Source organism: Mytilus trossulus, chromosome 10 (assembly GCF_036588685.1).
Source record: "Mytilus trossulus isolate FHL-02 chromosome 10, PNRI_Mtr1.1.1.hap1, whole genome shotgun sequence".
Taxonomy (NCBI): domain Eukaryota; kingdom Metazoa; phylum Mollusca; class Bivalvia; order Mytilida; family Mytilidae; genus Mytilus; species Mytilus trossulus.
This window is the reverse complement of record NC_086382.1, coordinates 9,765,982-9,790,055: the sequence shown is the minus strand read 5'-3', so window position 1 is coordinate 9,790,055 and position 24,074 is coordinate 9,765,982. Positions and strand designations below refer to the sequence as shown.

Below are 24,074 nucleotides of genomic sequence, written 5' to 3'. Positions count from 1 at the left end.
TTAGTATTGGACAGTACTTTACAGTTCGGATATTTTCCTTTTGCAATCACAAATTAATCTGCGCGTTGTAATCGTCTTCCTTGGTGTCTTTTAGATTTTTCATTACGTCTAAAACATGATTAAGTCTAGATGTGTTCCATTTTTAATAGCTATGAATTATATCGATCATGCCGATTAAATAATCAAATTAATTCAGTTTGACCATTTTTAAATATAACTCACTGTTTCACTTAATACGTTTTTGAAAAATAATCACTGGTTTGTCAATTCGAATATGATTTAGGCAATATTATATAAGAAATAACGAAAAGCAAATAAAAAAAGCAATTACAAGCTGACCAAGTTCGGTCAAAATTACCTGTACCTTGTTGGCACATTAACCATCCAGTTTTCCTATATCGTTTAAATTGAATTATTACTATGCTCATAAAGGATTTTAATTACGTATTCTTCATTTTGATGAATTATCAGTTTTTTTTTTTTGTTTTTTTTTTTTGTTTTGTATTAAAAAACATTATAATTTTTAATCTCTTATCTATTTTTTTTTAGTCAGAGGGTTTCTAGGTAATCTTATAAATTCCGTATTTTCACTTTCTACTTTTCACTTGATTGCATAGTTCTGTTGCCATTGTCACTACTTCAAGAATTGTTAAGTAGAAAGTAAATATCTGGCAAATAATTTTTACTAGATTGAATGAAATGTCTTTCTTAAATGTTTTTTTAAATGTCTTTCTTAAATGTCTTTTTTTAGATGTCTATATTTTGAACAGCATTCCTTCCTTTCGCACGACGTTGAATAACCGTCCACACGATACATATGATAAATTCCAACAGCTCTGTTATAGTGAGGATACTGGCACCAAGAAATAGACCCATTTGTCCTCCAAGATTTGCTGCAAAAGAATATATTTTTATTCAGTAAACTTTAGATATGTGTATTAATCACCCTTGTAGATAAGTTTAATGACTTTTTTTTTTTTGCATATGTTTTAATGTACAATTGGGTCACTTGTCACAGAAATTTAATTGTGTAAAATAAATTTCATTCAAAAGAGAGTTTGGAATTTCTTAAATCTAAAATCTGAAACGTAATAATTAATTTTGTAAAGTAATATTTCCTAGAACTTCAGTCTTGAAAAGCTAAGTGATCAACAAAAGTAGGGTACCCTAACATATTAAAGCCATGTTATGCACATCAGTTTGGAATTTTTAGTTTTCAATCCTGTTCAACTTCATTATTTATTCCAATTTCCAATTTGTTTGTTCGAGCGACAAATGTGAGTCTTATGTTAACAAAATGAGTACCTGGCATAATAAATCTTATGCCTGTTATCTTAGATGATATAAAAAAGAAGATTATCAATGAGACAACTGTCCACAAGAGACCAAAATGACACAGACATTTACAACTATAGGTCACCGTACGGCCTTCAATAATGAGCAAAGCCAATACCGCATAGTCAGCTATAAAAGGAGTTTTAATAATATTCAATTATTTAGTTTTTCCTCAATCCCCGTTTGACTATTACAATGTTAATCAACCTTTTTCAAAATCACACATATTTAAACAAAAAATGGTTTGATTGACATTTTGTGATATATACAGTTCAGTTTAAACCTTTTAACATGTTTAATGTATAGCTCAAATGTATCAATTGTGCCGATTTCGCTATAGAGATGAATTAATACAACTAAATTAATTAATGCCACACAACTAAAATTAAGAACAACGAAACATTTAAGTGTATGACATGAATAATATATTGTTGTATTGCATTAGTTTTATTTTAAACAATTCTTGAATGAGTTAATGGGATTAATTTATAAATTCACTAAAACTGGCTTTTGGATATATTTATCTCAGTTTGCCGAACAAAAATTTTGATTCCAAAAAGGTGAATATTTGACAGCACTTGTATTTCTTTTTTCACATTGGAGTCTATAACAAATAAAGTGGATGATTGAAAGAAAAAAAACGTCTTTGGTAGATGTATTAAAAAGCTCTAGTAACATGCAATGGTTACATAAAGCGCGGTACATACTAGTATAGTAAACGTCATGTGTGCGGTATTAATGAAATACTGGGGGCTGCAAAAAGTTACATTAGCAAGGAAATGCTAAATTACGTTGAAATGGATAAACAAGAAAATCAAATAACTGAAAACTTTAAGCGTCTCTCAAATGAATTAATGTCCGTGACAAGTCCTTTGAAAACTAAATATAGATACAAGTAATTAACCCCAAGTGTCGTCTGTCTGTCCGAGTGTCTCTAGACTTCATATCTAAGTTTCCGTTTTGTCATAGTATTTACATGAATAACGAAGGCTAGCTGAAGTATAAATCGGCGGTGAAATATCAAATTGAGCTCAAATGTATGTTTGCATTATAGTAAAGGTACGTTCAAACTCTTAAGTCGCAAAAAAAAAACTGACAACGCCATGGCAGAAAAGAAAAAAGACCTGAAGACAAACAACAGCATACAAAACACAACATAGAAAACATGGAAGTTAACAATTGAAAAATTGAAATCATCCTGTTTGTAAAAACGGATCATTAAAACTTTGTAATGATTTAATGTAAACGTCGCCATTTCTTTCAACTGAAACTGAAAAATCATTTGACAAGCAAGGCCGCAATCTAGTGTAAATAAACATAGTCAGATAGAATAATCATGAGAAATTAACGAGTATGAAGTCCTCTGCTCCTGCAAAATGCCAAGCCATGTTGTGTACTATGTGGCACCCCGGGTTTGTCGCGGATTATTTACGATATCAAAAAAGTGAACCGAAAAACAAAGCATAGACATGCTGGACTGTAAGCTATACAAAACAATTGATTATAATCCTGGTATCTTTGTTTTAATAGCTTTGATTAGGCAGACCAATCTCTACTGGCAGAAGTTTATCTTATCTACCTAATAATGACGCAACACCGTCGTATTTAGGAACCTGTTCTGTTACTGTTGTTGACAAGTCTTTCAGATATATGCGAATCGTCAGAAAGTGGCTATCATCATCATTTCTACAAAGTAATTCATGATTTTTAGGTTTTTGAAATTTATACAATAAAAAAAAGACATGATTGTTAAAGTGTATATTTTGCAGTAGGTTGATTTAAGTTTTCCAAATATCCTTACAATTCCAAAACTAAGCTTTTGAAATCCGATATAATCAATAAAATTAATTATTTTAACAATTGAAAACTTCCAGTTACCCCTTCCCCTCTGCTCTGTTCCCCTCGAGTAAATTCCAAGTTACATGTATATTTTTAAAAAAATCCAAAGTACTAATATCACTAAAATGATATGGTGCCAGACCTAAATTGTAACTAAAGTAATTAATATGCTTACTTGTTCGCTACGGATGATAATATTTGGTCATACTTTATGACATGACATTCTGGAGGACAAACACATAGTGTTGACGAATGATATAAATCACCTGTAAGAGTAAATAATGTAGGACTGAATAAATGTATGTCATATCAAATAGAAAGCATGTTTCTTATATGCATTTGTGTACCTCAATTAACTGGAATAGTCGGCTACGCTTCTTGTATAAAATATAACAATTAGTTACAATTGATATTCATTTGTTACTTTAAGTGTATGTTTTAAATTAAAAAAAAAGCTTTTGTTTATCTCAGATTTCTATTGACTTCTCGGTTTTCGACATTTTGCGTTCCTTGTATAGACTGGTCCCATGTCTTTTATTTGTTTAGATCTCACAGTGTCAGAATTCTGGAACAAAACCTTGTCACTGAAACCAAGCATGAACATCATGGTAAGTAGCAATGTATTGATAACTAAAAACTTACTATAAAGTTCTGCGGCACAAGAATTGGTATGAGTATCATTGACGCAATATGCTTCAGTACCTAGTAAGTGAAATATTAAGAAAATATCAGCATCTAGTTTAACAACCTTTCCAAATCTTATTCAGAATATAGTACGAAATAAGGTTAGGCATAAGGAAAGGACAAGGTTAGCTCAGTAAAAGAATCATTGTGTATCGTGTATCGGAACATGTTTGCGTCCTGCTAATTTGTATTGTGTATGCGTTAGGTAGTAGGCATTTAAACGCGAAACTAACCGTATGCGCACATTTCACGGTCTATTTAATTGCTGTGTACTAAGGCCAAGATTTAACTGTTCCTTCAAAGACTCAAATCGTGATCAAAAGGTGATATACGTTAGAAAGTTTATCAAGTAGTGTTTACACTCTATACGTTTACATTTTATGTAAAAAAAAACCACTTTTATTTTATAATGAAAAACGAAAAAAAAAAGTACTTACCCTAAAATCATAACTATCGATCGATAAAATTTAAGAAATAAATTAGTAATTTTGACCAACTAAGGGTCTATGTGTTTGAACTAATGTCATGTACATTTATTATACTATCAACGGATAAGTTTTGGTTAGGGCTAATTCTTGTCCCTCCTCCTTTTTCTTCGAATTTGTTATCTTCAGTAGTCAGCACTTCTGTGTTATCTTCAGTAGTCAGCACTTCTGTGTTGACATGAGTTATCATTGATATGGTCATAGTTATAAATTAACTGTTAACAAAACTTTGAATTTTTGAAATACTATGGCTTTTCTACCTCAGGAATAGATTACCTTAGCTGTATTTGGCAAAACGTTTAGAAATGTTTGGTCCTCAATGCTCTTCCACTTCGTACTTTATTTGGCCTTTTTAACTTTTTTGATTCGAGCGTCACTGATGAGTCTTTTGTAGACGAAACGCGCGTCTGGCGCAAATACAAAATTTCATTCCTGGTATCTTTGATGAGTTTATTGAAACCCATCCTAAATGTGAAATCATCTGTAGTATCTGGTCATCCATGTAGTACCTTTTTTTTGTTGTTTAATGTGATCATTTCTGTGCAGACTGCGACCTCGAGAAGACTATGAACGACGGAAAGTGAAAAAAATCCTACAATTTGGTAATGTTTGGGAAAGAAATCTACATCAACACCAACGTAAACAATCCTGAGATTTTCAATCGTCTACTTTACTCTTTTATATCTTTCATTATATAAAATATCACGATGGTACTTTTATGTGCAATAAGCTTGTATTGTAGTCCTTTTTGGGGGGTTACTACAGGTTATTTGCCCTTCTGTGTTGAAAAAACTTAGTAATACAAGACTTATTATTTAGTATGCGCATTTCGTTAAAATAAGAGTCATAAGTGGCGCTCGATTCAAACAGTTTGAATGATGAATCAATAATGCAGTTATATACTTTAAAAACCAAAAGATCCAAAAAAATGTTAAAAATCTGGAAAAGGTGGAGCGTATGTTCCAGAAAACCCCTATATGACCTTCATTTCAGGCTTAAATTTCATCAGATAAGAATGTATTGACCATTATGACAATGAATAAAAGCTAAACATTGATTTAAGAGGCACTAGCTGTCAAATTCATTGTCGCCGATTTCACTCATATTCGCATATCTTTTTTATAACATAGTACAACGTATATATGAATTATACATTAATTAATATACATGGACTCGATATTATGCATCAGCATTTCGTGTGTATTTTTAGTCTAGATGCGATCTAATTAACCATCGAAGTGACCCCAAAGACTGCCGACGGTCATATAACCCGATGTAAACATAAATATGGATATAAATAGATAGCAAACACGTGCAATTGTATTTTTCTAGGTCTGTTTGATTTCATATAATAGGTTAGAAAATATGTTAATTTTCGTTGTTACATGTATAAGTATGAGTTTTTGTGGATCGAATCAGTCAACCAAATGATTTACGGTACCCTTGTTTCACTTTATGTTATTTCAATGTTGCCATTCTTTTCCTTTTAACAGCTGTACACGTCTAGTTTATGCGCATCCCATCTCTAACTAACGTTAAATCTAAGTTCACATAAATACGGATTCAATGAGGTCGAATTATTCACTTGCAATTGGATAATTCATCAGTTATGGTTCTTAGCATATTTTGACAAAATTGAACTAAACTAGCTGCTAAAAGCAAATTATTATTTCACTATTTCACTGTCTTTAATGAAAATCGTATTTTAATTTGTTAATCTCTCGTAGCTAATGCCCTTTTATATAGGAGCAGGCTCCTTTGTTGAAAATTTAGGAATCAGCATTCTTTTTATGATGTAACCATTAGCATAAATTTTTATTTTTAAATGTAATTCAAAGACAACAGATAATTTCATTAGTTTAAATGACATACAGCTCATACTGGGAAAAGAGGGGATACATGCCAACGCTTTGTATGAAAAGCTAGACAAACATAATTCTATTTCTCATGTGCTTTCATCAAATTCAAAAACGTTTTATCTAAAACAATGCACGTAATATTCGAGTCCGAAAAGGGCCCATACCGAACTTACTCATTGTTAGTACTTACGGAAAATAGCTTCATCACGAAAATGTCATGTTTACAAAGGATTGCTGTATACTAGGCTGGTGATACTCTCGGGGACAGTTTGCAAATATATGTAGTACGTGAAATTAGCTCTTTGGTATCTAATGATATGATTTCATTTTTAGTTCAATAAATATTTTTTCATTAAGATTAACCGCTTTTTACCTTTTTCGATGCATTAATTTTGTTACCATTAAACAATTACCGTTTGGAGAAGGGTCCATCGTGCAGCTACACTCTTTCTTTAACATTTCGTTATAACAGTTACGTTTACAATCGACAAAGCTGTAATCGGTTTCGTCTATACAAATCTGATTTCCATACCCTATGTATGGACTTGGTAAAGATATGTACTGTAATATACAAAACATAATATTATACAAATACTAACTCCTTACCAACTTTGACATATATGCGCACGTCTTTAAAAAATTAAGATAGAAATTCAGTATTTCATTGGTGTAAAACATTTTATTTACAGTAAAAAAAAAAAAAAAAAACATGGCAATACTCATGGGCATTTTGTGTTAATGCCCGCCCGTTAGATTTCTTTAATAAAAGAAACATAATAACTCCATATGAAGGATGTTTTCAGTCTAAAGAGACTACCCTCTGAATATCTATATTCACTTCAACAATGATAATGCCATCGACTCCGGCCAGAGACCTATCTATGTTTCCGTCAATTATTGTGTCTCTTGGGACGTCTATATTTACCAATTATGAACTTTTGACGAGGTCAATACAACAGCTTCCATTTGCATTTGATTATTTCCAAATGATCAAATTCTGGATTTGGCAAGTTAAGAAAGAGACATTTTCTAACTAGTACCTATAGGAACCTCGATTTTTAAAGAAGAAATGCCAAACGGTTGTTATCATACTGTTTACTGTGATCCTCAGATCTATTTCACTACTAGCATATCAGTTTTACATGTTTTAACACTTCTTATTAGCTGTAAATTGTATCCAATTGATTCCTTGATTTCTTACGAAAATTCAACTATGGAGGCTTTAACAACATTCTGTTAAAATCAAACTATGTATTAAAGAAACAATCAACTTATCAGCATTTTGTTTAGAGCAATATGTCCGAAGAGAACAGCTTAGATGCTACATACTTATGTTAAGAAGGCCATTGATACTAGATGCTACTAACTTATCAGAATTATGTATTAGATGCTACAGACTTATCAGAATTCTGTTTAGAAGGCTATTTCTAGAAGTTGCTACAGACTTATCAGAATTCTGTCAAGAAGGACATTGGTATTAGATGCGACAGTCTTACCAGAATTCTGTTCACAATACCGTATGTCTTAGATGCTACAGTCTTATCAGAAATCTGTTACATTGGTATAAGATGCTAAAGATTTATCAACATTCTGTTAAAAAGGACATTGGTATTAGATCCTACATACTTCATCGGAATTCTGTTAAGGGTTTCATTGGTACTAGATTCGAGAGTCTTGTCAGAATTCTGTTAAGAAGGCTATTGTTATTAGATGCGACATGCTTATCATAATTGTTGGCCTTTCATTATTCTGATACAATGCTGTGTTGTCTGAATTATGTAAAGGACATGGAGAATATAGACATGTATGTCTATCAGAGTCCTGATGGAAAACAACCATGTAGTGGTATACAAATCCTGCTAAGTAAATAGTAAATATTGTTATTTGTTGAAGGCATAACATCAATTTTCAAAAAAAGAACAGCACACATATTTTTCTCTATACGTAATTTTGTGACTTGGATGGAGAGTTGTCTCATTGGCACTCATACCACATGTTCTTATTTATATTGGGTCGGTTAAAGACGAAATTTCATGTCTCCCAGCTTTTATGTCAAAATCAATGACTCTTAAGGATGTATTCTTCTGACGTTTCAGTCTCGTTGAAATCTCGTTCTGGAATTATTTCCAAAACATGTGATACAAGAGAAAACTTAACTCTGGAAAAAACATTTTGTATTTACGATAAGTGGTTTTGAGTAATAAAATTTTCAAACCAATCAAGTCAGTCTCATTAGCCAAAATGTTGAAAAAATAGGTGAGGGGTACAAGAAAGGTTTTATCAGCAACATGTACATTCAATATCAATTTTTTTCTTTTCAAATTTCTTAGATATGTATTGTTTCAATCATTTATAACATAGACTTTGGAATAATATGCTTTTTTGTTCTAAAAAAAAGAGAAAATTCCCAAATTTACAAAATTGAAAGCACGGTAAATTTGACACGAAAAAGCAACAAAATTATATAAAACGTTCTTATATTAACACCTACCTATAGTGTTTTTAAGTTAAATTTATTCAAATTGGTCAATCCACTTCATCTTTAGTGAAAGTATGAAAAAAAGTTTAATTGTGAAACTGTGCACTTTATGCAGTTGTATTGTACCAGTGTAGTTTGTACAACTTCAGAAAGGATTTTAATCTTTAAAAAAAACTTAGTTGTAGGACTTTTAACCTTTTAATTCTGATGAAAAAATAGTTTGAAAATGAAAGGCAGACTTACAGTGATGAAATATGATGATGAAGTGTTCATTTTATCTCCCCATAATTCTCTCTGAATTTTTTTTTTTTTTTTATTGGGCTTGCTTTTTTATTTCATAAGTATTAATTCAAAGTACATTTGTAGCATTTTTTTTATGCAACCTTTTTTCTTTAAATGACATGTTTATGGTCCAATTAACCTTCGATGATCGTTAATCTGTTGATCATTCAATCTCGGTTTAATCAGTGTCACCACTTCTGATTATACGTGTGCAACAATTAAAATGTTTACTTTTCAATTTCTTTCAATTGAGACAATTTTATTCAGAGATGAATCAGCTTATTTCTGAAAGCAATTATTTTATAAAAAGTTTGATGAACAAGTAAGTGAAGATGAACACCATATAATTATTTTCAAGAATCTTCGCTTCTGATGGGTTTAAATTCTTCACCTGAATTTTTTTCTCAGAAAACTAAAATCCACGAATTTTGCTCTATCCACGAAAATTGATACCCACGAATAAAAGGTACTTTCACAGTACAATAATGAATAACAAAGTTCTCACAGTCACTCATCTTGAGTCTTGAGAAACAGCAAAGCAGATTTTGATAATCATTTATTTTGGAGTATATCTATACACCACAAGCATCGAGATCTTGACAGTCACTGTCTTGAAAACCAGCAAAACAACACAAGAACCGAGATATTGACAGTCACTCATCTGGAGATAAAGTAAAACAACACTAGCATTGAGATCTTGACAGTCACTTGTCTTGAGAAACAGTAAAGCAACACAAGCACCGAGATCTTGACAGTCATTCATCTCGAGATACAGTAAAACAACACTAGCATCAATATTTTGACAGTCACTCGTCTTGAGATATGTTCATACTTCACATGCATCGAGATCTTAGCATGACTCATGTTGAGACATTTTCATAAACAACAAGCATCGAGATCTTGACAGTTACCCATCTCGAGATATATTCATACACCAAAAGCACCGATATCTTGACAGTCACTAATCTTGAGACAAGGTCATACACCACAAGCACCGATATCCTGACAGTCACTCTCTTGAGATATATTCATACACCACAAGCACCGAGATCTTGACAGTCACACATCCTGAGATATTAGCATACACCCTCCACGAGCAACGAGATCCTGACAGTCACTCACTTTAAGATACATTAATGCACCACAAGCACCTTTGCCTGATGGGAATAGAACCTTTGATGAAAACAATGTACTGGTTTTCCTGCAAATATACTAAGAATAATCCAGATCGTGAAAGTTTCGGAACACAGGTTTTTATTAACAGTTTTATTAATAGTTTTCGTACAGTGTAAATGGTGAAGGAAAAAATAAAATTTGTTTAACGAGTTTTAGAAACAGAGAGAAAAGCGAGGCTCTCCGCGCTTTTCTCCTGTTTCGTAGCGAGTACAAATTTTCCTACACTGTACGAATATTGCTTTATCATGCAATTTAACATTGAGCTTCAACGTATAGGTTTTTTTCCATCCCTATCGTTGACTTTGATTTTTGAATGAAATCGACATAACTTTAAGTTGACCGCAATAAGAACACATGTTACAACTCATTGTTGTTGAGCTCCTGACCAAATGTGAAGTCATTCTGTTAGTACGTTTCTGAGAAAAATGGGACGGAAATATTTGTTTGAATGCCAAGATGATTGTAATACTTCCCCCAAGTAAAACTAGAATTGCTATTGCAAGCAAAAGCGGATGTCACCCACTCCCATAACCTGAGTTACCGCAGTCATTTTGAGAATTCCAAAGTGCAATGGCAGATATATATTTACCAATTGACATTTCTGTAAAGTTTCATTAAGTTTGGAGCATTAGGAAATTTTTCTCATTTTTGCTGTTTCCATGGCAACGGCGGCCATTTTGGAAATTCCAAAGTTAAGAGTCTCATCTGCACTTGCCATATAACATTAATAGTAAGTTTTATTAAATTTGGAGCATTTTGATTTTTTTTGGACATTTTTTATGTTTCCATGGATGGTAACGGCAGCCATTTCCAAATTTCAAAGCAACTCTGCATATGCCAGTTAACATTTCTGTAAAGTTTCATCAAATTTGGAGCATTTTGAAATTTTGGGACATTTTTGTATTTATTCTGTTTCCATGGTAACAGTGACCGATTCCAAAATACCAAAGACAGCTGCCACATTGGCACATGACAAGGAACATACCATTATAAGTGAGTAAATGCTACTTTAAGAATTTCTCATATGGTTTAATGGTAAACTTTCCCCCAGTTTCCATGGCAATGGCGGCCATTTCGGAACTTCCAAATATGGACAACACATCTAGGCATTCCAAGCACGTTCCCATAAAGTTTCATCCAGTTGGGTCTTATAATAAAAGATTTAATATTTTGATTTTTTTCACATTTTTGCTGTTTCCATGGTAACAGCAGCCATTTTTTAGTTCCAAAGTTCCACTGCAACACAAAAGTTAGTGTTCCTCATTATAGTGAACAATCATTTAGATTGGTTTCATTGGCTCCAAGAAAACTGCTTGACAAAATAGGTGGAAGTATAATAATAACTAGAATTGCCATTGCAAGCAATAGCGGATGTCACCCTTCCCCTATTGCCACTAAGCGGCAGCTATCTCAAAACAATTCAACAGTAAATTAAGCAGATCTATGAATTGCGATATATCTTTCTGTAAATTTTCAGTACATTTAAAGCATTGTTAAAAGTTTCACATTTCTGCTATTTCCATGGCAACGGCAGCCATTTTGCAAATTCCAAAGTCAAAAGTCTCATCTATACATGCCAGTAAACAATAATATCAAGTTTCATAAAGTTTGGAGCAATTTGAAAATATTTGACTTTTTGCAGTTTCCATGGCAACGGTGTCCATTTTGGAAATTCCCACTTCAAAAGTCTCATGCAGACTTCACAGTTAACAATCATATTAAGTTTCATCAATTTTGAAGCATTTTGATTTTTTTGACATTGTGGTTGCAGCTCCTATTCAGACTTTGTAAAACGTCACCAGTGTCTGAGCAGAAAATTTATGAACCAGGGGTATGTCAAAGAACGTCTCGTCCTTTTTCTAAAAAAGTTCATCGGAAGATACCCAGAACTTGTTGATAAATATTCCGTATCAACTTCACAAATAATACAAGATGGTCTTGAAGTATAGATTTTGCGTACTGACGTTTGTCATCATCTTAATTACGTATTATAGTATTCTTTTATATATATATGTCTTTTTTAGATATTCATTTGAAGTGACTCTGTGGTTATGTAAAACCACATACTTTGAACGGCAAAATTATTTCATTTATTGATATTACTTTTCCTTAAGGATCTTGACATACTATGAATGACAAAACTATTTTATTCAATAAGACTACTTTTTCTGTTTAGTCTTTTTTTATGATATACATTTGACGTGAAACTGTACTTATGTATCCCGTCATACTTTGAACCACACCATTATTTTATTTATTATTATTACTTTTACTGTTAAATCTGGTTTTTGTTATATCTACTTTACGTGATTCTGCATTTATGTATGCCGTCATACGACAAAATAATTTTTATGTCTACCTGTGCGAATTTCAAACGCGCAATTTTACACCAGTAATGAAAACCTTCTATCATTTATGGGTAGACTTTACATAGATAAATTCAGCCGTATTTGACGTGAAACTGTACTTATGTATCCCGTCATACTTTGAACCACACCATTATTTTATTTTATTTATTTTTTTTACTGTAAGTCTGTTTTTTGTTATATCTACTTTACGTGAGTCTGCATTTATGTATGCCGTCATACAACAAAATTATTTTTATGTCTACCTGTGCGAATTTCAAACGCGCAATTTTACACCAGTAATGAAAATCTTCTTTCATTTATGGGTAGACTTTACATAGATAAATTCAGCCGTATAAGAAAAGCAAAATGAGAATGTTAAATTTGATGCATGCCTTTTTGTGCTACTTTGTTACATTTGTTGTTTATGTAGTGATATTAAGATGATAACACAATATTGACTGTTGTACCCCTATTTTTGACATTTTTACTCTTTGAGTATGTTTGTTTTGTTCATGCATCGTTGACAATGTAATGGAATTTGATGCGACTGTCATACAAGTGAGAGGTTTAGCTAGCTATAAAACCAGGTTCAATCCACCATTTTCTACATAAGAAAATGCCTGTACCAAGTCAGGAATATGACAGTTGTTATCCATTCGTTTGATGTGTTTGGACTTTTGATTTTGCCTTTTGATTTTTGATTTTCCTTTTTGAATTTTCTTCGGAGTTCAGTATTTTTGTGTTTTTACTTTTTTCCTATGGTAACAGAGACCATTCCAAAAAATTATTGACAGATAGCACATTGATACATGGGAGGGAACATACCATCAAAGTTTCAATCAATTTGACCTACCATTTAAAAAAAGTAAATGCCACTCTAAGGTTTTTGGAGCATTTTGACAAGTTTTGCATTGTTTCCATGGTAACGGTAGACATTTTGGAAATTCCAACGCCAAATTCCACATCTACCAATACTGCTTATCGTTACTGTGAAGCATTTAGATATTTTTGAAATTTTTGGTGTAGTTTCCATGGCAACATAGTAGTTCCAATGATTGCCAAAATCATACCAAAACCAGTATATAGTGGGCACCTACATTGTATCAAAATATAATGATTCTCCGTTTAAGCATTATCCAAATTATCCAACAAAACCAAAAAGTGAAATTTTTCACATTTGTTCTGTTTCCATGGTAACGGCAGCCATTTTTTATGTTCTTAAGACCTACTGTAACCCGAAATTTTGTGGTCCTCATTAAAGTTAACTATCATTAAGATTGGTTCCATTGGCTCAGAGGAAACTATCGGACAAAGTAGGTGGAAGTATAATGATAATAATACAGAAAAAGAAACAGAGGAAAAGCTTTGCCACTAAGCCGCAGCCATTGAAGATTTTACACCGTAAATGCAGAAATCTACCGATGGCTATACATATTTCGGTTAATTTTTAGAACATTAGACAAATAGCACTTCTGCACACAACCTAGTTATCATTTCTGTAAAGTTTGGAGACATTTGAAATTTTTGGACATTTTGGTATTGATGCTGTTTCCAAGGTAACAGTGACCGATTCCAAAATTTTAATGATAGATGCCACATTAGCACATTACCAGGAATATACCATGAAAGAATCACGGAATTAAACCTACCATTATAAGTGAGTAAATTCTTCTTTAAGAATTCACATAGGGTCTAATGGTAAATATTTTCCCAGTTTCCATGGTAATGGCAGCCATTTTGGAATTTCTAAATATGATCAACACATCTTGGCATGCCAGGCAACATTCCCATAAAGTTTCATCCAGTTGGGTTTTATAATTAAAGATTTCATGGATTTGCAATTTTGATTTTTTTTCTTCACATTTTTGCCGTTTCCATGGTAACGGCAGCCATTTTTTAGTTCCAAAGTTGCATTGCAACTCGAAACAAAATTAGGTGGAAGAAAAATAATAATAAGAATACTGAAAAAGAAACAGAGGAAAAGCAATATGTCACCCGATATTGTCAATCGGGTGACATAATAATAACTAGAATAATTTTGTAATTGCGAGCAATAACGGATAGCATCCTCGTTCCCCCATTGCCAGGGTAACGGCAGCCATTTTGAAAATTCAAAAGTCGAACAGCGCATGAAAACATGCCAATTAACATTTTTGTAAGGTTTCATGAAGTTTGGAGTATTTTATTTTTTTTTGAAATTTTGGCTGTTTCCATGGTTACGGTGACCATTCCAAAAATTCCAAAGACAGATGTGGTGCCACGTTGGTTCATGCCATGTTACATATCTATAAAGTTTTATTGGGATTGATGTTATATTCTCTAAGAAAATACAGCTTTAATGTATTTTCCCATCGGGTCAATGTTAAACTTTCGCCCTGTTTCCATGATAATGGCGGCCATTTTGGAATTTCTAATTATTGTCTGCTCATCTAGGCATGCAACGTGACATTTTCATAAGTTTTTGCAATTTTTTATCACATTTAAGCAATTTCCAAGGCAACGGCAGCCATCTTGACGATGCCATACCCCGATTGCAAATCTACAATTGCTGCTTAAAATTATGGTATTATAGTTCCATAACAATTGCCTCATACAATTCCAAGATATAAGCTGGACAAAAATAGTGGAAGAAAAATAAAAGTAAGAAAAAAATAAACGTAGAATAACAATATGTCACCCCAACTCCGTTGAGTGTGCCATAAATGGTATAGTTCCATAACAATTGTTTCATACAATTCCGAGAAATAAGCTGGACAACAAAAGTGGAAGACAAATAGAAATAAGAAAAAAATAAATGTAGAATAACAATATGTCACATAATACGGTGCCATAATAATACGGAAAAAGAAACAGAGGAAAAGAAATGTGTCACCCGACATTGTCGATCGGGTGACATAATTTAAAGACGGGAAATTATATCCAATATTAAATTCTATTTGAAGGTTCATAATTACCAGGTATGAGGAGCAGCCAGAGGTTCGAATCCACAAAAACAGAAGGCAATACACAGTTGGAAAAATAATTCTATAGTAAATTTGTTGAAAACAAGTTCAGAAAGTTGTTAAACTCGAGCGGGTATATAAAGCTAGATTTTACAACATGCAAATAAATATGTTTAAACAGCACAAAACTTGCATAGAGGAGTACATTGCAACCAACTTGTCCTAGGATCCGTCCGTAGCATTTGTTACATATGTTACATATTACTCAGTTTACTTTATTAATAAATGAGTTGATGTAATGTTTAGAGCGGTTTTCAGATCCGCAGGACAGTCACTTTTTGTTTGATAATTCTTTGAATTAGTTATTCTCATTGATCATGTAATGTGTAGTCAGTCATTTATAATTATTTATACAAAACAAAGGATTTTGTTTTTGGTATGGAGCTTGATATTTTAAAGTATACAAGGCAAGCATTTTTCTCACATGGCATGCAGTGATATGATTTTGCATTTTTAATAAAGTCTTTTTTTTCACTCAGTGTTTGATTCAGTTAACACCTACCACTATATATAAAACAAACACCATCAACACTGTAAGCTTAGTTTTTTTTAATTCCTTTAGGCTATGGTAATGCGAAGTAAAGTTTAAACACACTTATATCAGATTAAGATTTCAGAGCATACTGATATTTGTACTTTTGTTTTCTGAAGATGCTATACTCATAGATAAAATGTGCCCCGTCTATCAAAAAACAGGTACTCTTAACATAATTCTGATAAGGTTGTTGCATCCAATTACAATGGCCTTCTTATCAGAATTGTGATAAGACTGTCACATTTAATACAATTGTAATCAAGGTAATTTTTAACAGAATTCTGATAAGATTATAGCATCTAATACCAAATTAATTTATTTCTTTACAGTATGCTGATAAGATTGTTGCATCCAATACCAATGTAATTCTTAAAAATATTCTGATAAAACAGTCTCATCTAATACAAATGTAATTCTTAACAAAAGACTTGCACATAATATCAATGTAATTCTAAACAGAATTCTGAAAAGACTACAGCATCTTGACAAAATTCTGAAAAGACTACATCATATAATACCAATGAAATTCTTAACAGAATTATGATAAGACGGTCGCATCTAATACCTATGCAATTCTTAATAAAATTCTGCAAAGACTAGAGCATATAATACCAATGTAATTTTTAACAGAATTCTGATTAGACGGTTGCATCTTATACCATTGCAAATCTTAACAGAACTCTAAAAAGACTACAGCATATAATACCAATGTTATTATTACCATGTAATTCTCAGCAGAATTCTGATAAAACTACAACAACTAAAACCAAAGTAGTTAACAGAATTCTGATATGACGGTCGCATCTAATATCAATGCAATTCTTAACAGAATTCTGATAACTCTGTCACCTATCATACAGATTGAACTTTTCTAGATCTTTGATACTCTGCTGATAACCAGTGGTTTTAATATTCAGATTTTTTACTGAATACAAATATATTACTCTCAAGCAACTTCTGATAGTAACAGAATTCTGATTTCTATTTTGATAAAGCTTTGATATTTTAATTTTAGTCAAAATGCAAGGGGTCATAGCAACATTTGGATGCAATTTGCAGTTTATCAGAAGTGTTGAACATGTAAAACTAATATGCTGGTAGTGCAATAGATCTGAGGAGTACAGTGAACAGTATGATAAAACCAATGTGGCAATTTTTCTTTGAAAACCAAGGTTCCTATAGTGACAGGTTAGTAAAAAGTAAAATCACAAAAATACTGATCTCTGATGAAAATTCAAAACGGAAAGTCCCTAAACAAATGGCAAAATCAAAAGCTCAAACACATCAAACGAATGGATAACAACTGTCATATTCCTAACTTGGTACAGGCCTTTCTTATGTAGGAAATGGTAGATTGAACCTGGTTTTATAGCGCTAAACCTCTCACTTGTACGACAGTCGCATCAAATTCCATTATATTGACAATGATGCGTGAACAAAACAAACAGACATAATGGGTTAAAAAGTCAAAATTAGGGGTACAGCAGTCAACATTGTGTTACAATCTTCAAAATGTCTCTTTTTTTAACTTGATCCAGATCCAGAATACAATCATATGGAAATAATCAAATGCAATTGGAAGCTGTTATACATAAGATATGAACCTGTTCAGATTAAACTGACCTAGGACGAAGTCTAAGTGTCAAACTAATCTAACAGGGCCATATATGACGTATTGACCAAGTGAAAGTTCTTAATTTATATATTACATATGTAAATAGTGCATTATGGAAATGGACACAATGTCCTTTCTGTTTATTGTACATTGTGTTTTACAAGATTTTCAATATAGACCGTCAATGTGTAAATATAAATAAAAACATGGCGTCCATATACCGATAAAAACAAAGCTTCAGATACACGGCAAACAATTTGAATCACGTGATCATAATAACCAATGAAAAAAGAAGAACGCTACACCACATGTAATATATTAAGATAATGTCCCTTCTTGAGTAGCTATTTTTTATTGATCTCTAGATATGTTGTTTTTGTCGTTATGTGCATTCTCATCGATGTTATCGCGCATTTTTCTTTTATTCATATTTGGGCATCGGTGGCCAAGCGGCCTAAGTAGTCGAACTACTGTATCAATAGCTTGTCAAGACTAACAGGCACGACTCCAATCTAATTGACTAGGATTGTCATTTTCCTACCGATGGTCAGTGGTTTTCTCTGGTCACTTCGGCTTCCTTCACCCCTAAAAAACTGACTACCACGAAATAGCACACTAGTGCTGAAAGTGGCGTTTAACACCAATCAATCAATCAATCAATCAATTTATTTATATCACAATGCAACTAAGTCAATTGAACATTCCAGAGTTTAAAAAAAAAATATCTGTGAGTGGCATTATGAACAAATACAACTTATACTTTTCAGATCTAAAGTTAAAAATTTTAAACATTAGAAATAAAAATGGAAGGGTTTTTATGATATTTTGAGAACTGATTATGAAATTTCATCAAAATATATCAAATTGACGCAATGTTTTAAAACAAATATCTATATTTTTACCAACGCTTAAATAACGAAAACTGACCTCTCTCCTGTGAATTTCTATTAATGTTTCAGTGCCATTTCTCATAGTTCTACCATCCTTTGACATATTTAGATCTTCTTGAGGATCATGAATAGCAATCTGATCAATATCAAAGAAAACTTAATCTTTTGATAATGTCAGAAGCAGTGGGACATTATGCATCAAAAGGGCGACAATTGATAATGACTGACGCTCATAAAAATGTGTTCTCCTTTTAGACCACCCCCCAAAAAATAATAATATAATAAAATAAATAATACCCATAATAAGACAGTCGTGTAACAGTACAATTTAAGAAAAAAAGTGTAAAAAGTAGTAGAAAATGGCTTGACTCACCATATCGACTCAAGCATCCATCAGTACACATCCAATTGATTAAGTGTAAGATGTCATGAACGGTCTGTGTTCCCCAAGTTTGGAATCAACGGAAATTACTTAAAAATGTCAAGTACATTGGAACGTGAAATAATTTCATGGAAACAGATTTTTTGATGCATTGGAAATAAAAGGAGGAAGATATCAAAGGAACAGTCGAAACTCACAATTCGAGGAGAAACTGACCGTTATCTTGTCAATGTTTTAATATCCTTATAATTGTTTTAAATAACAACGAAAGTTCTTAATATAGTCGAAAGGTCCGTCGTCTTGTAGAATTTGTCTGATATGATTAAACTTTGCAAGTGCTGAAAATCTGTTTTCTGGAGTGTGGCGCCTGGATTTGTTTTTTTTTCAAGTATATTTGAAAGTTTGAATCTTATTTTCATAATTACCAATCCACAGGTGACGCTTGACTGCCATATTCTTGACTTTCTATAGGTACTTTGAAATTAGAAAAAAACCGGGTATATTGAATCATGTTTTACGGCGGTCTTGATTCTAGCTTGTTTGACCTCACATATAACATGCAAGTTTTCTATACATCTTACTCAAAACGGAAGATGCTTATTTTATAGGAAATGTTCTTATGGGTTTAATTTTATGAACAGGGCGCTTTTAACTTTGTCAATATTAAGGTAAAAATTGCACCTGATCATTTATTTTCCTTGTTACAATAATATATTTATTGTTATAAAAATAAGGAGATGTGGTATGATTGCCAATGAGACAACTATCCACCAAAGTTAAAATGAAGTGGATCTAAGCAATTAAAGGCAACCGTTCGGCCTTCAACAATGACAAAACCCATACCGTATAGTCGTAAATAGATATAGGAAGATGTGGTATGAGTGCCAATGAGACAAGTCTCAATCCAAGTAACAATTTATAAAAGTCACCGAACAGCAAGCTATAAAGGGCACCAAAAATTACTAGTGTAAAACCATTCAAACGGGAAAACCTTAAGTTTAGAAGTAAAGTTTATTTCTTAAATATAAAGTTCAAAATATGTGTTGCTAAACTTGTTTTACTCAGTATATTCAAACACTGAAACAGTTTGATAAAACATGCACTTCGTTAAATTCATTGCGAAAGTTGTGCGACGCAAAATCCATTATATCAATTAATTTTAAATACCTGAATTTCTCTGGATGTTGTTTTAAAAACCAGACCAGACGATATTCCATACTGACTTGTTACAAACGCTTCATTTGCTTTAAATCTTCTACATATGTCTTTGTACATAGCAGTCTCATAGAAGTAAAAATCTGTGTATTCAACCACTGGTATTAACGAGGTACTCACATAAAAGTTATCGAATTCCAATGAAAAGGTGAACAAATCAATTGGATTTTCGGTACACAGTGTTACGACAGGAAACTGAAGTTTTTGGTCAAATCGGAGGTACGTGGAAGACAGCGATGGGTAACTGTAGTAATTCCTTAACTCAGTTACAATTATAAAGATGAGCACTGCAGCACACGTTAGCCATACCACTGTCCAGACTATACTGCAAAATGTGATAAAAATTTGGATGAAGGTTAATTTATTAAAACACAATATTCTGTGTTTGATTTTTTATCTAGTGACGAGTCTTGTAAATTTTCTTTCCATTTTATAGTTGTATGGATTGATTAACTAACTAAAGATTCTAAAGATTAGTCGATTTTATTTTAATGTGCATTAAATAATTAAAACAAACATTAATCGGAAATGCTTTGTAAATCATCTCTTATATGGTTGTGTCTCAATTTAATATCATATTTCGGGTGTTTTGCATCGAACGTTGAAATAGTGTAAGATCGGATTTCTACCAATCCCGAAATTTTTTAGAAAACTTTCAATTACCTGGTTAAACACTAGCTTAAATGGTACCGTATTGAATAATTTCTGTATAAAGAGGGGGATATACCCAGGCGACAATAACAAAAAATCTTTTCAAAGGGTAACAAACAAAGCCATGGCTAAAACGTAAAACGACAAAGAAAAAAGTCCACAAACTACTCCATAAAAAAAAAAATTAGCAACATGAATCCCAGAAAAAAGTGATTTAACTCAGGTTTTCAGAAAAGTGTACATTAGAGATACGACAACTGTAATGGTGTTCTATAAGTAGTCATGTATAGGACTATACACATGTATATGTAAAAGAATTTAAGCATGGACAATATGTCTTTTCTTGCAATCAAATAGAGGTTGTCCTTCTTTGTATTTATACACTCATATAAAAAAATTGGAAATGAAGGGTTAAAAACTAAAATTCAAACACATGATTTAAATGTTCCCTTCATGAACTTTCGATTTCTATGTGGCATAATTCCAACATCATCTCCAAATGGGATATACATCTCCCAGATGTTACAATGTTCCAGTGCTCATTAGCTACCGTCATTATTTAAAAGGTTGTTTTTTTTTCTTATAAGGAAACTTTTTGAAGTTTTACCGGTACCAGCGTGCTTAGGTTGACAGATATTGAATAATTTTGGTACATAGATGACCATGCATAGTTTTGAATTCTTGTGATTCTTCTATTGGTAATAGTTTTGTGTATCCGATGTCACGAACAACTTTTATTTTCGATTGTGTGCGAGGATTTACGTGGACCAAAGAATATAAATTAAGTAATGACTTGGACCTCGGACTAGACAAAAAACACGAACCAGTCATATTGTTTGCCGACTTATCACTAAAGGCATAAACCAACTGGTAATGAATAAAAGTAAAGGTATATTTTTGATGCTTTTGATGAGCATTGCTATTATAGTATCCGTGAGTAAATAACTCGTTACTTTTATTTTAATTTTGTGACAATTTAATGTTTACAAGACGTTTTGTCTGCATTAAATCGTTATCTTGACATCAGCTTTGAACTAACAGAAGTCAAAAACTTATTCTCAACCCTTCTGGTGAATTTAAATCCGAAATCACACATGTAACCAAGAAAACGATTCGTTTTCTTTCATTTATGAAGTTTTTTTATTTAAATACACAATGACCATGTAGTAATTCAGGGGATTATACAAAAATACTCGATTAAATACATATATTTTATTTTGACAAAAAAAAGTAGCTGAGTGATACCGGCGCAACATTCATTAAATTCACCGTGAGATATTGTGAGTCATTGATTAGTATTGTATATACATATTAAATATTAAACACTCTAATAATAAAGTAGAAAAAATATAATTGATTGATATGTGCTACATTTATTAATCATACGGAAAATAGCTCAATTTTGTGTACCAAGAGAAAAATTAGTAAGGTATTTGTTATGTTACACGCTATACAAAAACGTAAAGCATAATGTACATCAGAGAAATGATTGTTTTAACCAAAAAACATGAAACATCAATACAAATCTTTGATAATAGTTCATGAAGGTAAAGGAAATTAAATTGTACACGGCGGTCCATATTCCTTAGTGAAAATCCAAAACTTATAGAATGTACCCGCTTTATACTTAAGTATACCAGGCACGCGTTTTGTCTACCAAAGTGTGCCCAATCTGGGTAAGGTCATTTATGCTTTGAGGTAAAAAAAACAACCCGTAGTATTTCGTATGATTTGTTTATTTTTTAACATTCAACTTTCAAAAAGTGCTGACTTCTAGGATTATGATCAAAACATGTTAACGATTCCAGGCTTATAGCTTGATACAACAGAGGCAAGTGTTGTCTGATAAGACTTAAGTGGCGCTCGAATAAAAAAAGTTGGAAGGCTAAATAAAAAACATAGTTCAAGGGCATTGAAAACAAAACATTCTTAAATGTTCTGCCAAATTTTGGTAAGGCTATTAAAGCCTGGAGATAAGAAACCATAAGTGTTTCGAATAATTCAACATTATACAAACCGAATATTTCCATAATATGACCGTATCAATGAAAACCTCGGGTACGAAACGTCCACAAGCAGTGCCATCAACCCAGGGGTTCAAAACACTCATCAAAGAAACCAGGATTATATTCTTTATGCCGGACCTGCGTTTCAACAACATATGATATGATCTGATTTCCAGTCGAACAAAATTTGTTCCTTGAATAACTGTCATCGGGCACGCTTGAGACCAAAAGTTTGGAATACTCAATATGCAATAATAATAACTGTACCAATTTAACTGCATTAGATGCGCATTTCGACAATCAATATCTCTTCAGTAATGCTTGAGGCCTATTGAAAATTCAAAATCTACTACAACGTTGAGGAGCTAATAAAACCAAATAAGACCAAACTAAGGCCAAACCCGGTGAGAAAGCTGAAGCATGCACGAGAAAGAGAGTTTCCTTAATTAAAATTTTTATAACAACAAATTTCAATAAAACAACATCCGTATTTTCATGCCAGTACAGAAGTAATTTTTAAATTACTTGATTTAAGTGATACATTTTTCATAGTAGAATTTCCTTATGAGTTTGTATCTCAAACATGTCATGTCTTCTAGAAAACAATACAAGGTATACATGACTGTTTTAGGGACAAACTGTATTCATCATAGGCATGATCGAATGTTGAGGAGGCTGACGAAAAATTGATATATGTAAAATTGGAGCACTTATCAATATGCCATAGTCGTTTACCATGGCGCGTTACACGCGAATCCATTGTACATACAGATAAAGTCATAAACCAGAAGTAAAAGCAAACGAAAAGAGACCTGGTTTCCGAAAGAGGCAAACGTTTACAAAATTTTGATGAGTAATTATGATGACTTTTTGCCTAAACTTAAATAGCAACGAAATATAAAAACTTGCTAGGTATGCTAGCCGGACACTTACCTTTATCAAAAGTGACAATTACAGAATTTAATGCTAATGTTATCACTTCATCTCGATATACACCTCTGCTGATGGACTGTTAGTCCCAAAGAGTATCACCGGACTCGAGCCCAGTAGCCATTATGTCGGTATTGGATAATCCCTTACTGAAAGTTGCAGTTTTAAATTTTTTTTAAATTAAGGAATGTATCTCCCTCAAGCATAGCTTTGATTCCGTGTCCGGATTAGGTTATACATTTTGGTCCATTTCGGTTCATTCAGATTTCAACACTTGTAATAGATTTTGGATTTTCAAATATTTTGGCCTCGACCATCACTGAAGAGACATTAACTGTCAAAATGGTGCAAAGAAAAATGG

General features: G+C 32.4%; 1 protein-coding gene across 1 annotated transcript; it reads right to left on the bottom strand.

Moving 5' to 3' along the window:
- Positions 1 to 516: 516 nt before the first annotated feature.
- On the bottom strand, positions 517 to 20,186 carry LOC134687683 (acid-sensing ion channel 1-like). Its single transcript, XM_063548141.1, has 6 exons — positions 20,079 to 20,186; positions 18,567 to 18,665; positions 6,616 to 6,763; positions 3,350 to 3,440; positions 2,915 to 3,021; positions 517 to 893 (listed from the first exon to the last, which is right to left on the bottom strand). Exons 1-6 carry the CDS (start codon positions 20,184 to 20,186, stop codon positions 748 to 750), a joined length of 699 nt encoding a protein of 232 aa, XP_063404211.1. The 3' UTR covers positions 517 to 747.
- Between the last annotated feature and the right edge of the window lie 3,888 nt (positions 20,187 to 24,074).

Bases quoted from the DNA above. Each gene is read 5' to 3' on its own strand.
- LOC134687683 (XM_063548141.1), bottom strand. From the start codon at position 20,186: ATGTACAAAGACATATGTAGAAGATTTAAAGCAAATGAAGCGTTTGTA. The intron at 6,764-18,566 runs GTCAGTTTTCGT...TGTATATTACAG, and splicing joins TAGAAATTCACAGGAGAGAG to TACATATCTTTACCAAGTCC. The intron at 3,441-6,615 runs GTAATTGTTTAA...TTACTCTTACAG, and splicing joins GATGGACCCTTCTCCAAACG to GTGATTTATATCATTCGTCA.